This window comes from Littorina saxatilis, linkage group LG2, assembly GCF_037325665.1.
Source record: "Littorina saxatilis isolate snail1 linkage group LG2, US_GU_Lsax_2.0, whole genome shotgun sequence".
NCBI classification, from domain to species: Eukaryota; Metazoa; Mollusca; class Gastropoda; order Littorinimorpha; family Littorinidae; genus Littorina; species Littorina saxatilis.
In genome coordinates this window covers 84,787,914-84,802,523 of record NC_090246.1, presented here as the reverse complement: position 1 = coordinate 84,802,523, position 14,610 = coordinate 84,787,914, and the positions used below count along the sequence as shown (strand labels likewise).

General features: G+C 41.2%; 2 protein-coding genes across 12 annotated transcripts in view; one reads left to right on the top strand and one right to left on the bottom strand.

Moving 5' to 3' along the window:
• Positions 1–1,615, bottom strand: part of LOC138959975 (L-rhamnonate dehydratase-like) — a 9,223-nt gene extending 7,608 nt beyond the window's left edge. The window contains exon 1 of one of the 2 annotated variants that reach the window (XM_070331690.1): positions 1,538–1,615. The gene's annotated coding sequence lies outside the window, so the exon portion shown is untranslated. Of the gene's footprint in view, positions 65–1,537 lie in introns of those variants that run through there. The other variant, XM_070331689.1, reaches the window with a different exon arrangement.
• A 217-nt stretch (positions 1,616–1,832) lies between these two features.
• The window catches only part of LOC138959973 (outer dynein arm-docking complex subunit 4-like), a 50,454-nt gene continuing 37,676 nt past the window's right edge, over positions 1,833–14,610 (top strand). For 3 of the 10 annotated variants that reach the window (XM_070331685.1, XM_070331683.1, XM_070331682.1), the window contains exons 1-7: positions 1,848–2,113; positions 2,447–2,590; positions 4,680–4,833; positions 5,183–5,244; positions 8,776–8,916; positions 9,712–9,883; positions 11,336–11,380. In XM_070331685.1, coding sequence (XP_070187786.1) covers positions 1,970–2,113; positions 2,447–2,590; positions 4,680–4,833; positions 5,183–5,244; positions 8,776–8,916; positions 9,712–9,883; positions 11,336–11,380 — 862 coding nt within the window. In that variant the 5' untranslated portion in view covers positions 1,848–1,969. Of the gene's footprint in view, positions 2,114–2,446; positions 2,591–4,679; positions 4,834–5,182; positions 5,245–8,775; positions 8,917–9,711; positions 9,884–11,335; positions 11,381–14,610 lie in introns of all 10 variants that reach the window. The other 7 variants (XM_070331687.1, XM_070331684.1, XM_070331679.1 and 4 more) reach the window with 6 other exon arrangements.

The following is a 14,610-nucleotide window of genomic DNA, read 5'->3' as shown; positions in this document are numbered from 1 at the left end:
CTACCCTTTCACCTGGCTTTGTTCATGCGTAAGCATTTGTTACATTTGTGATAGTGGAATGAATTGTAATGTCAAGAGCGAACTAGGTCAAGGTAATTAGACAGAGATATTGTCCACAGGTCTTTGAAATACACAAAATGGATAGACAGTCCGACACGCAAAATAAAAGCATGGCTGTAGTCCCAGCCGCAGTCCGGCCGTCCGGCCGTCTGCCTATCCGTCCGTCCGTCCGTCCGTCCTTACGTCTGCCTGTCCGTCCGTCGGTCTGTTCGTCCGCCAGTCTCTCTGTCCTGCAAACTGTCTGTCTGACCTCCCACCTGTCAGTCTGTCTGTCCTTTCGCCAGTCCTTCCACCTGTCAGTCTCTGTCTGCCTTGCTGTTGCCCGTCACCCATCAGTCGGTCGGTCTGTCACTGAGTGAGTGAGTGGATGAGTGAATCATTGTGTGTGCGTGCGTGCGTGCGCGTGTGTGTGTGTGTGTGTGTGTGTGCATGTGTGTGTGTGTGTGTATGTGTGTGTGCTTGTGTGTGTGTGTGTTTCAGAAATGTTTTTTCGGTATAATATACATGTAATAGTCTTTACTCCAACAGGAATGTGGAATAACCTAAACCCCTGGGATGTCTGTCTTCACTGATCTACGATGTCAGAAGGACTATGTGATAAGTTTTCCCAAAGACATTTTATTAGAATAATCAACCCGAACCTTTTAGCCAGCCTGCAACCCCAACCATCAACTTTTAAAATGCACACACTTGTACATTCACAGAAAGAGAGAGAGATAGAGAGAGAGAGAGAGAGAGAGAGAGAGAGAGAGAGAGAGAGAGAGAGAGAGAGAGAGAGAGACAGGGTGAGAGAGAGAGAGAGACAGGGTGAGAGAGAGAGAGACAGGGAGAGAGAGAGAGATGAAGAGAGAGAGAGAGAGAGAGAGAGATCAGTAGAGAGAGAGAGAGATGGAGAGAGAGAGTGAGAGAGAGAGTGTGTGTGTGAGAGAGAGAGACTGAGAGACTGAGAGAGAGAGAGACTGAGAGAGAGAGAGAGAGACTGAGAGAGAGAGAGAGAGAGAGAGAGAGAGAGAGAGAGAGAGAGAGAGAGAACTTGGAGTTTTGTTTAAAAAGCACACACACACACACACACGCACATACGCACACACACAAACTGGCACACACACACACGCACGCACGCCAGCACTTGCACGCACGAACCGTCGCACACTAACGCACGCATGCACACACATACAACGTGACACACACACGTGACACACACACACACACAGGCACAGGATCACACACACACACTCACGCACACACACACACACTGACACACACACACACACACACACACATACACACTCACATACACACGTTCGCACGCGCACACACACACACACACAGACACACATCAATATACGGCGGCATACACACTGACTGGCACACACTCACACACACACACACTCGGACACGGCACACACACACACACACTTCGACACACACACATTGGGCACAGAGAGAAAGACTTTTGCTGCTTTCCTGTCGCACTCACCAGTGACGTTGGTACTCACAGCGAAGTCTGCTCTCTCAGCACATAAAGGGGCGTGTAGCTTTCTTTTTCTCTCCGTACACGTGTACCGGTGAAACTCCCGTGCAAGCGCACCCTGCACCGGGAGCATTCTTGCTAGCTTTTCTGTTAGTTTGGAATCTGACATTCAGATTACACTTAGACATTATATATCTAACGTACTTATGCATTGAAATTTAGATTTTAGTTTATTGTGTCGACTGATGAGATAAAAATGGAGAAGGTAATCTAAAACATTTATTGTTTTTACGAAACTGTGGAAGGTTTCCTATAGCAACGGAAGCTGACATCAATACGCTCTTGAGCGATTGTGTGTGTTGATTGGTAGTGTTGCACGCAAGTTGTGTACAAACTGTTGTTACTTCAAGACAACCGAAAACAGGCTGAAAAAGCAAAATGCCGAAGCCACGCGGACGTAGCGCTAGCGATGCTGGGACGGATGGTCCGGTAACAGTCGGGACTTTTGAGACTCTGAGGGATGAAGGCGAACATTTCGTTCACGTCCAACAATTCCAACGAGCCATTGACAGTTTCACGAAGGTAAGTAATGTGTCCTTTACATTCTCCTTGTCATGTTCTGATGACGTCTTCAAATGTTAAAGTTTCTACCACAGACATACATACATACGCACGCACGCACGCACGCACGCACAGACAGACAAAAGTTAGCATCGCATAGGCTACACTTACGTGAGCCAACAAGTAAAACCTTCAGGGAAATCGGGTCTGAAAAGGAGGGAGTCTGAAAATGGGGGTAATTAAATTTACACAGGTTATGAGTAGAAAAGATTTATTAAAAAAATCAAGGTCCTAAATAGGGGGGATTACATTTTTAAATGGGGTTGTCTTACACTGTACTGTGCTTTGCTTCAGGCTCTGGAGATGAAGGCGGGGGACAAAACGTGTTTGGTGACAAGGTCCAAGTGTCACTTGATGCTCGGCAACTCAGCGGCTGCACTTGCTGATGCCGAGGTCGCTCTTGAACATGAAGAGGTTGGCAAAGGAAAGGATATACGGGTAAGACAGATGACAGCAGACATTTCTGCCATAATGCCGTGTGGGTGGGTGGGTGGGTGTTTCTACAGTATGGTAAGACGAATCAATATAACTGTCACGTGACCCTTGTGAAAATATGATGAATTGCTAAAAACAAGTGCTTTTGTACGCACATGAAGTTTGAATGAAATAACTTGCGAGAGAATAGATTCTCTCTCTCTCTCTCTCTCTCTCTCTCTCTCTCTCTCTCTCTCTCTCTCTCTCTCTCTCTCTCTCTCTCAACATCTCTCTCTCTCAAAATCTCTCTCTTTTCCTTAATGAAAAAAGCATTGAAGACTCATAAAGTTTGAATAACGCTATTTTATTTCTGAATCAGTATGCGCGCACACAAACAACACGTCGGGTAATGAACTTTTTGTGTGTGTGTGTGCAACATGACATCAATATTCAAGACAATGTATGTAGTAGTAAATGACAAAAACGATGAGAGTGAAACAACATTTCGCACAAATACATTTTGCGGTTCCTCAAAAGCTTTCATGATGGTACGGAACAATTGTGTTTTTTGGCCTAGAGGGGGGATACAATAATTAAGAACCAATTAGAGACACAGATGTTTAATAAGGAAGAGCCAATCAGATTCCCAGTTCAGGTTCCATGTAATTAAGTAAGCGTAACTCCCTAGACAACGCTTGTCAGGGAAGCGCCAAATTTTCAGTCTGCTTAATTTCGTGAAACAACATAGCGCACAACGAGTGAGGTGGTTCTGTACATGGAATTAAAGAAAATTGCAGAATAGGAGTGGATCGTTCTGTTCATGGAATTAAAGATAATTGCAGAATAGGAGTGGATTGTTCTGTTCATGGAGTTAAAGAAAATTGCAGAACAGGAGTAGATCAATGAGCGTTTCTTCTGGAGTAGCGCGATCCTCAACTCATTTTGCAATCTGATAGTATTAGTGATTACAGCCACAAGCACCTGTACTTGCCGTGATGCCCTTTATCGGAGACACACACACACACAGAGCACAGCACGCGTTGAAAACTCAGCCACGGCTACTGCATGTGTGTGGTGCCTGTGTTCTCTATTGATTGCGCTCTCTTGCAAAACACTATCCCTCTTAGATCATCAAAAGCGCTCAGTTGACTCCACTTTTAGAGTTGAATGATGCTTGTTGCAAGTTGTAAGATTCCGTTTGTAACTTTTCCCAGATTCCATGTGGATACAAATTTTCAGTTGTAATCCAGATCAGAGATATATATGATCTCTGAAAACCGGTACATTGACATAAAGATTGGTCATGCTGCATATTTTTGTATTTCCTTTTTGGATTGTTCATTTGCGCTTTGTTTGTTTTCATCTTTTGGAGTTACCATTGTTCACTCAGTTTTCAGTGTTTGCATGCCGTTCATTTCAGTTTTACTTCTTGGTTTATCAATAATACAGTAACATGTGAATATGTCTGCAGGTTAGGAAATTTGAAATGAATGGGGGAAATGCAATGGTAGATGTTAAGTAGCAGCTGTTTAGAAATATGGTTTTGACATTTTCATTTTTCAAAAGACAGATACAGTTGACATTGTTATAGTGCTCCAACACTTCGTTTGGGACCCAAGTTTTAACTTAGAAAAAATTAAACAAATAAATTAGCAGCTTACAGACACTCACATCTTTTGTTTTCTAAGAAAAGCAATATATAAAGGCAAAGATATCTTGGAATTTATTTAATTTATTTTTCACAGTGGCACTTAAAATATTTCAGTGCTGTTCCTTTCAAAGGTCTTTGAGCCTAAGATCTATGACCATTTCATTCTGTGGCATTTAATGAACACTCTCTTTGCTATCTCTTCTTGTTTCGATTCTTGACAACTGGACTATGACCAAATGAACACTAGTTCTTATAGGTTGTCAAAATGTCGTACAGTGGAACCCCCCTTTTAAGACCTCCAAAAATCGGGGAAAAATCAGGTCTTAAAAGGGAGGGAGCCTTAAAATGGAGGTAAATTAGCAGATGTAATGAACAGAATGTCTGAAAAAGAAGGGTCTTAAAATTAATGGGGGGTCTCAAATGGGCGGTTCCACTGTAATACTTTTTTTTCATGCGATGCAGGCGTTGAATATGAAAGCGGAAGCGTTGTACCAGAAGGGTGACTTTGAATCAGCTTTGGTTTACTTCCACCAAGGCAACAAGCTGCGACCTGAACTGCAAGAATTTCGTCTCGGAATTCAAAAGTCACAGGAAGCTATCAACAACAGTATCGGAAGTAAGTTAAAGGCTGTAATTTTAATTTACTTTTTATTGGAATAAAAGCACTTGAAGAACCCCCCTCCCACACACACTTACACACACACAGAATTGCAAACTGGCACGCATGCATGCATTCGCACACACCCGCACACACACACACACAACCACACACACACACACACACACACACACACACACACACACACATGCACACACACACACACACACACACACAACCACACACACACACACATGCACACACACACACACACACACACACACACACACGCGCGCGCGCGAAACAAAGAAGAACCTGTCTTAAAAATGTGCACATGGATTTATTGTTCTTATTGTTTTTCCGACAGAACCTGATTCAGTGAAATTAGATGCTTCTGGAGATTTGTCTTTCTTCTACAGACACGATGAGGTATGTGGAAGTATTTTCAGTCATTCTGGATACCATTTTTTTGTTTAGATAGATGTTCGTACTGTAATTGTCTGTATATTTTTATTGTAAAATCTCAGTACAAAATGTACGCAGCACAGTAGTTTAGTGCATGCAGCAAATGATGCATGCGGCTTGTTGAAATGATGTCATTTCTATCATCTCAATTTTTGCAAGCTTTTAGTTTACATGTGATGCCGGAATGTGTAATCTCATGGAAAAATCAATCAGTGTTAAAGCAGGTGTTTTTCTACAGTAACCCCCTTTATAAAGACCTTAACAAAATCTGGTCTTTAAAAGGGGGAGTCTTAAAATGGAGGTTAATTTACAGAGCTTATTAACAGAACATCTAAAAAGTAAGGTCTTAAAAAAGAGGAAGTCTTTAATTGGGGGGGGGGGGGTCTTAAAAGGGGGGTTCCACTGTAGATTATGCCTTTCTGGTACTTTGTCTTCTCTGTAAGGTTTGTGTCATTGAAGCAGACGCAACATGGATATTTAAGTCAAACTTTCTTTTGGCTTCAGATGGATTTCAGTTTCTCAACCGCAGGTCTGGTTCAGTGCAATTCACAAACTAAAATAAATGAGTGTAAAACATTGCTGAACTGACAGATGCTAATGATTTTACAAGTGCACATAATTTCATTACGCAAAAGCACACACATTAAAAAAGTTTGTGATCCAGTGAATGAGATTTGATGCAATTATGATGATGCATGTTTAAATGATGTACTGTGTGATGTTTTTACTAACACTGTTACAAATTTAGCGCACAGTAGCTGTTTCTTACACAATAAGTGAAAAACAATTTCTATGGCTACCATTAAAACTACTTGTTTAATAACAGCTTTGAAATATTACCCATGATACATGAACATAGTACAGCATTTTTTGCTTGTCTTTTCATTGCTGCATATCAATATTTCAGGAGAAAAAGAAGGTAAAAGAGTTGGACAAATTCCTTATTGTCCCAGTAGAAAGTGATCCCACATTGTAGCTAATATGCTGTCACATCTTATGAGCTTACTGATACGTCACATACTTCAGTTCTACCAGAAACTGAGACTGACTCATTCTAGTGGTTGCTATTGGTGTCTGTTAAATGCGGTCTGTCATTCCTGGTTTTTGGATTCTCCCCTGTGATAATGTCTTTTCTTTTCAGTTTGAAAGTTGTCTAACAAGAAGAGTTCCATAATTGTAGCAATGATACTTAGTGCTTTCCACCGAACAGTATCCTTTCAGATGGGATAGCCATGAATCAGTCTTAGACCTTAGTTTTTTTTCCCTTGTTTGTTTGTTTGTTTGTTTTTAACCATTCATCTTTTTCTCCTAATCATAATCTCTTGAATTATGTGAGCTCATCAACAGGTGTGTCCTGATCAAAAGCATTACATTTGTAATCATTTAAGCTGTTTATTTTATTTTTATTTGTGAAGTCTTTTATTAAAAGTTTCTTTCCCGGAGAGAGCTTTTTGTAATTCTGACATTCAAATACCCAACATTTGACACAAAAGGATAAAGATTAGGTATCAATAATATTGTGGTTACCCTCATGGAAATTGCTTGAATCTGATAGTTTTTAAGAAACAACCATCACATTATTTCAAGAGGGCGGGTTGTGATTATTCACAATACTTAGTTCACTGTAAAAATGCTGTTTGCGTCATGAAAATAGTTGATTATTTGTAACTCCATTTGTCCACTTTATAAGGTTTAGGTTAACCTTTCGGCCATATTACCTTTGATGTTAATGAGTACACCCCATTATGTCTATATGGAAGTGTGTGCGTGTTGTGTGTGTGTGCATGAGTCTGTGTGTTTGTGAGTAAATGTGTATTTTTGTGTAAGTGTGTGTGTTCATGGAATGTGTGTGTGTGTGTGTGTGTGTGTGTGTGTGTGTGTGTGTGTGTGTCTGTGTGTCTGTGTGTGTCTGTGTGTGTCTGTGTGTGTGTGACTAAATTACAGTGCTTATGAACTGAGCAAGTTGTTTAAAGATTTAAGTTTAATGAAAGGGGTATGGGGTAACATTTTCTCTTTTGCTTGTCTTTTCATTACAACATATCATTATTTCAGGAGTTCAGGAAGAAGGTAACATGAGTTGGACAATTATGATGTCCTGTAAAAAGTCACTTTTTTGTAGACAATGCTGTCACATCTTACAAGCTTAGTTGTAAATCAGAAGGGGGTGGGTGGGTCGGCCACATTATCTGTTTCATATCAAATGGTGTGTCTTGACTTTTTCAGTGATTGACAAAGTTGAATCCATGAATAATGCATACAGCGGCAATAAACTGGAAGTTACATTCAATCACACTGTAGTTCACAGTGCTTTATTTTACTGTAGCCGAGTGCACGAAGCACAACAATCACATTTGGAGGCAAAGCCAGGCAAACAGGATTGAGATTTTAGAGCTAACTAATTAATAGCCCTACAAAAACTGCTATGGGTACGCTAAGGTTCTCAAGATCATACAAGGAGACAGCAGCAGCCAGACTCCATCACAAACAGAACTCTACAATTGACGCCATGACGGGAGTTTAGCCAGCGAATGTCCAAAACGTCAAGCTACTATAAATAGGTTGCGCTCTTTGCCGACAGACAACTGTGCAGAGCCTGGTGTGAAGGGAGACTACTGCATCACATTACACTGGTTTTTAAAGTGGTGTGGCTTTCAAAGGAATGTCATTCAAAGAAAAGTCCAGTCAAAGATGTGTCACAGTGTGGACAATAAATGGAAGAAGTGTTGCTTAACTCATTGTCTCCCAGGTACAGATATATCCGTACCCACACAGTCACTTCAGTCGCTTCCTGTAACGTCAATCTAACGCCTGCATTCCAGCGTGTTGATACACAGTTCTACACAGTTACTACAATTCTGAGTGACCTGCTGCACCACAGCTGGTCTCGGCTAAACAAAACTTGGTGTTAAACATTTTGCTCACAGAAGTGTCATGCACCAGTTTCATTTGACAGAATACGGTCCAACCTGTCCATAACCACCTAAAGATCTCCCCCAAAGTGGTCTTTAGAGACAGGTGCTCATCATGGAAAGTGTTATTTTATTATTATGGACAATATTATATGTGACCCTCCACCACGGAATGAGTCGCATGTCACCTTTGCATGATTTTCATATTTTTACATTTTCCTAAAGAGTTTGTTATGCTCTATCCAGTGGTGAAAACCGTTTTAGAAAAGAGCGAAAACCGTTTGAGTTATAAGCCTGTGACTAAGGTGACCCTCACACTGTTACCAGACACTCCCCGGACTTATATTAAGCCTAGCGCAGAACCGCGCGAGGTGACATGCGACTCATTTCGTGGTGGAAGGTCACATATAGGGAAAAAAACTTGTTGGAGATCCTTTTGGTTGGTCGTAGTGGATAGGTGGTTATTGTCAAGAGGTGCATGGTCGCTAGGCCAGGTTCGACTGGACTTACTTGTTTAGTGTAGTGTTAAGAAGAAGGATTATGTTTATTATGTACTGAGATGATTCATATGTCTTACTTTGGAAAGGTGTACGTGACAAAGATGAGAGTAAAAAGAGAGTTGATGAGAAAAGAAAAAGCAAAGAACAAGAGAATCAAGGAAATGAGAGCCAAGGAGAGCGACACAGGTCTAGCCGCTCCCGGTTTAGATTGGGGAGGAAAAAAAAACGTGAGACTGTATTATGTGCATGCTGCACGTTGAAGAATTTTATTCGTGCGTTCTCACCCAAAACTGTCTTGCGCTTTCACCCTAAGTGTGTTGGAACGACGATGTTGATTTTGAGTTTTTCTTGTCTGTGTGTGAAACACGTTTGAAGTTGAGATATTCTGGCCTTTCAAGTTGCAGTGATCAGTGTGTTGAATGTGAAAAATAAAATGTTCATATATTTTTTATTGAGGGGTTTTACATGTTGTTTATTATTTTTCATGGGAAGTGGGGTGAATATATAAAGATTGAATTTGGCTGGACATTTCTAGACAAAAGCAGATATCAGGTTTGAAAATCTTTTAAAGTATGAAATTCAGACTCTTTGTTGAAAATTATTGACAAATAACAGCAAGTTACATATCTGAGAATGTACACATGCTATAAAGATTTTCCCCATTCAGTTGAAGGTTCACACCATAAGTTGTACTCAGTATCAGGGATTCAATGACATTTTATTGTTGTGATGATTTCTTCAGTCTCACAGTCATCCACCACTATGTTTGTTTGAATAAGGTTATCATGAGCTTAGTAGGATAATAAAAGAAAAACGTAGTTGTTAAAATCAGAATCTGTTATTATTTTTCATTAATACTGTGTCCAGGTGAAGTTAAAAACAAAATTGTCTTGTGAGCACTTTACTCACCGCATCATACCGGAGAGTGTAATTGTAGCTACACTAATTCTTGATCAGCAGTAAACTATTTCAACATACTTTTTTTTACTGATGCCTCAACAATTTCCTTTGCGGCCAAACAGAAACAGAAGCAGCAGCAGAAAAGCACCTACAGCAAACCGTCACAGCCCGTTCAGAAGAAGCAGGAGGAGAAAAGCCGCTTGAAACCTCAGGATGACGGCACCTCAAAAACCACCAAACAGCTTCTGGGAGAACTCTACAATGACCGAGAGTTCTTGGAAAAACTTTATGACAGTAAGTACAGGCCGTGTCTCTGAGTTATGCACATAAAGTTGACCAGTGTCCGTCCCGGCCCAGATTCGAACCTGCGACCTGCAGATCAGAGGTTGCACGGAACTAAACAAGGAGGTTTAATTTAATGGCCATCAGTACAGTCCCCCGTTTCTTACAGGTGAGAATTGGGGAGTGACGCAAGTGGGGTGAGGAAGTACCGCGCGTTTCTTGGGCAATTCTCACCACGAGGGACGGTAGGATTCTCGCCGTGAACGCTAGGTAGCTTAATTTGAGCTCCCTTGCTGGGCAAGAAAACATTGCAGCGGCACTGCTGCCAATCCGATTGGCTGTTCGTGACCGTTTACCGAACAGTGTTGATGACCTTTTCAGTATTAACCAATGGTGTTTAATTCTTGCGTAGCTTAAGCCATCTTCTTCTTCTTCACCGTTCCAGAATGTTCTGGTTACGTGTGAGCTCGTTTGCCCATTTCGGTTCCCCACACTATACTCTGAGAGCATAGTCAGCTCACTCCGCTTTCATTGAGTAGGCATGCTGGGTATTTTTGTGTTTCCATAACCCACCAAACTCCGACATGGATTACAGGATCTTTTCTGTGCGCACTTGGTCTTGTACTTGCGTGTACACACGAAGGGGGTTAAGTCACTAGCAGGTCTGCACATAAGTTGACCTAGGAGATCGGAAAAATCTTCACTCTTAACCCACCATGCGGCAGCGACAGTTTCATATTCACTCTGACTTCCTAGCTTCGCGAGAGGCTAGCCGCAAGAATATCTAGCGACTGATCTATTTTGTTAGTTTATCTTGCCACCATTTGTTGTGTCTCAATCTCATCTCAAGAACATTAGATCTGTTAGTTGTTGGTCTCATCATTAGTTTTATTCTTTTCGATCCTTATCCTTGTCTTTGTCACCATTAATTTTTATTGATCATGCGCAGGGCAACTAAACAGCTACTATTTTCATACAAACCAGTTCAATTATCCTCCTCCTTGTAATAGTATGGTGTTAGGTGTTTGTATTCGGAGGCTATCGTAGGGTCACACTCTCAGCCACATCAGTATAACATCAGACGAATGCATGCATGTCTATCACTAAGTTTATTCATTAAAGTATAGAGCATAAGATATAGGCAGCATACAGTAACAGAGCTGAGCACAGAGTGAAACTCATTAGCATAAGGATGCTGTGCTGGAAGAAGTTTAGGGTGCACAATGTACTCTTATTCTAACTGATGATACCAGACCGTGGGAAGAGGTCTGAGAGATAACAGTCAGGAGAGGCTGGGTGCATGGTGGCACAGTTGATAGTACTACACTCCTCCTCCTCATCATCATCATCCTTATCATCATTATCATCATCATCATCATCACTGTTTATGTTTTCAAGGTTAGTAATCATCTGCCAATTTTTTCGATGCCTTTGCTTTTAATTGGTCCATTGTATATTTCATAGAGCATTCAATGCGTGCCATGTGTCACAAGATTGGAAACAAAATGGGTAAATCGTTCTGCCATAAGTTTGTTAAAGTTTTTTAAAAACTTTTTTGTTGTTGTTTTGTTTGGTTTATTTTTGCTTTTGTTTTTGTTTGTTGCTGTTTATTTGATATTACTTAGACAATTTCTGACACAACTCTGTCAGGTTTTTGAGTCACTTGAGAAAAAGTGACTCTATGTAATCGGTCAGTGTTAGTCTGTCCGGCCGGCCGTCCGTAGACACCACCTTAACGTTGGACTTTTCTCGGAAACTATCAAAGCGATCGGGCTCATATTTTGTTTAGTCGTGACCTCCAATGACCTCTACACTTTAACGATGGTTTCGTTGACCTTTGACCTTTTTCAAGGTCACAGGTCAGCGTCAAAGGAAAAATTAGACATTTTATATCTTTGACAAAGTTCATCGGATGTGATTGAAACTTTGTAGGATTATTCTTTACATCAAAGTATTTACATCTGTAGCCTTTTACGAACGTTATCAGAAAAACAAGGGAGATAACTAGCCTTTTCTGTTCGGCAACACACAACTTAACGTTGGGCTTTTCTCGGAAACTATAAAAGTGACCGGGCTCAAATTTTATGTGAACGTGACTCATTGTGTTGTGAATAGCAATTTCTTCCTGTCCATCTGATGCCTCATATAATATTCAGAACTGCGAAAGTGACTCGATCGAGCGTTTGCTCTTCTTGTTATTATTGGCTGCGAAAAAGTTACACATCTTTAGGATTAGGCACATATGTGCCTCTGAACAGGGGAGGCATGCAATGATGGCCGCAGTGTGAATAGTGAGCTCTAATGTTCGTGGAGTGAAATAAAGGGACTGTGTTGTGACAGGGTGACACAGTCGTCCCCCTTTCACAGCAGCTGCTCTGCACTGACAGAGTTGTCTCCCAGCCTTGAGCGTGAGCTCTTTATAGTAGCTCAACATTTCTTGTGCCTCTTGTGTCTGTCTGTCTTTATTTCTAGTTCTTTCACTGCTGTCCGCCTGTTTGTCTGTATGTCTGCCTGTCTGCCAGCAACTTGTCTGTTTGTTTGCCTGTCTGTCTGTCTATACCCACCTACATACCTGTTTGTTTCTCACTTCTTTTATTTGACCAGAATTGTGCTGCAGTTTTTACTCTCCCCAAGGTAATTTGTATTGTTTGGTTTGCAAAAATCCAGGAGTAACTAAATTTACAGGCAAATCCGGATAAGACGAAATTGAAGGGACCGAATTGTTATTGTGTCCTATCCGAAATTTCGACTTGGTCATAGTACAGTGGAACCCCTCTCTAGCGACCTTGAAAATGTTGACAAAAATCGGTCCTTATGGAGGGGGGTCCTTACAGAGGGAGGGGGCGGGGCCACAAAGAAAGTCACCTCAGATTTTCTTAAAAAAAGAAAACAGAGAAGTTTGAGTTGCTGACGACCGTTTCCTCAAGCAAACTGCTTCGATTTCATGTTTGACATTGTCGATGGTGTCCACCAGTTCTGGTGCATGTTTCAATGCAAAAAGAGTTAGTTTCTGAGCAAGCATTTCTTTACAGCAGTCCCTGCAATGATGAAGGCCCTCCGAGAAAGAGAGTGAAAAATCGGCCACCGTTCTCAGCATCGCGTATCTGTGTGTCCTTGACCAGTGAGTCGGTTACCTAATCTGTGAACCCTTCAGTTGTGTTGCTTTGTCAAAAGTTAGACACAGTCAACTAGTTTTGCTCTGAGTGAACAGTGCAGCTGGCCTCAATTAGCTGACACCTCTCTGGCCACAGCACCAAACAGTACATGGCTGGGGGGAGAGAGAGAGAGAGAGAGGGGGAGAGGGGGTAGCTGGCTAAACTCAGTGGGGTGTCCGGTGTCACTGAAGTCAGCAGGAAGAGCATTGGAGAGAAATAGAGAGGTGTACTCTTCCAAACAATTTCCAAGGATCAGTTGTCAGGGCTTTGGGTAGTCAGTGAGGAAGAGTGAGAGCGGTTTGTGTACAGTCCGACTGAAGAGTGAAAAGTCACTGCCACAAGATCGGCATGCAGTCAATAAAGCCAGACAAGAAGAATGATTATGACATGCGGCTCTATCTGCTGTTTTTTTTTTTTAATTCAAACTGGTTTTCAACGCTTATTCTCACACCTGCCTCTGCCTCTGTGCTGTGTTTGTGTGGCTGCTTTCGTATGATGTCAGTGCATGGTGAGTGCGTTCACTGCCTTGTCACCACTTCCCCACCTTTTTCAGAATGTTTTCTTGGAGTTGGATAATTCTCCTTACTCCTCGCCCCCTCCTTACTCCTCGCCCCCTCCTAACTTCAGTTCATACTTTATTGCGTGCCGACTGACCATACGGTGTGGCGTCCGTGTTGAGAAGAAGGGAATAAGGTTACACAATGCGCTAGTGTGAGACGCCAAGTTTCGTGTTTCGAGTTGCTGTAGTAAATATAGAGTAAACTTTGTCTTTGGGACTGACTGTCTGTTGTGTGCTATCCGTCTTTCGACTTACGTGAGAGAAATCCCATTTCGAGCTCAGGGTACTTTGTACACATAGATAAAGAGGGATAATTCCGGACCAGAATTTCTTTGTGTGCTAAGCGAATTTTTGACTTAACCGTTTGTGAGTTAGCTGGATTTGCCTGTAGTTGCAATTTTTGTAATAATGATATTTCCAGCAAAACAATTAAGTCAAGAAGACATTTATTTGATCAAATGTTGTTGTTGCTCTTGTTGTTGTTTTTCTTTCTTTTTACATTTAGTCAAGTTTTGACAACATTTTTTAACATAGATGGGGAATCGAGACGAGGGTCGTGGTGTGGGTATGTATGTGTGTGTGTGTGTGTGTGTGTGTGTGTGTATGTGTGTGTATAAAGTGATTCCGAGAAAACTATTGGAACAATTTTCATGAAACTTCATATGAGAGTTCCTGGGTATGATATCCCCTGACGTTTTTTTCACTTTTTGGATAGATGTCTTTGATGACGTCATATCTGGCTTTTTGTGAAAGTTGAGGTGGCACTGTCAGACCCTCATTTTTCAACCAAATTGATTGAAATTTTGGTAAAGCAATCTTCAACAAAGTCTGGACTATGGGATTGCATATCAGGTTGAAAGCTTACAAATTAATTAATAAGTTTGCTCATTAAAGTTGCCATTAAAATCGAATTTTCAGAAACAGATTAAAAAATGATTGCAGTGTATTTTTCATCTTCTTCTAAATTCAAAATATGATATGTCATGTTTACTCTAAAAATGTGCTCAGAATGAAAGAAAATAGGG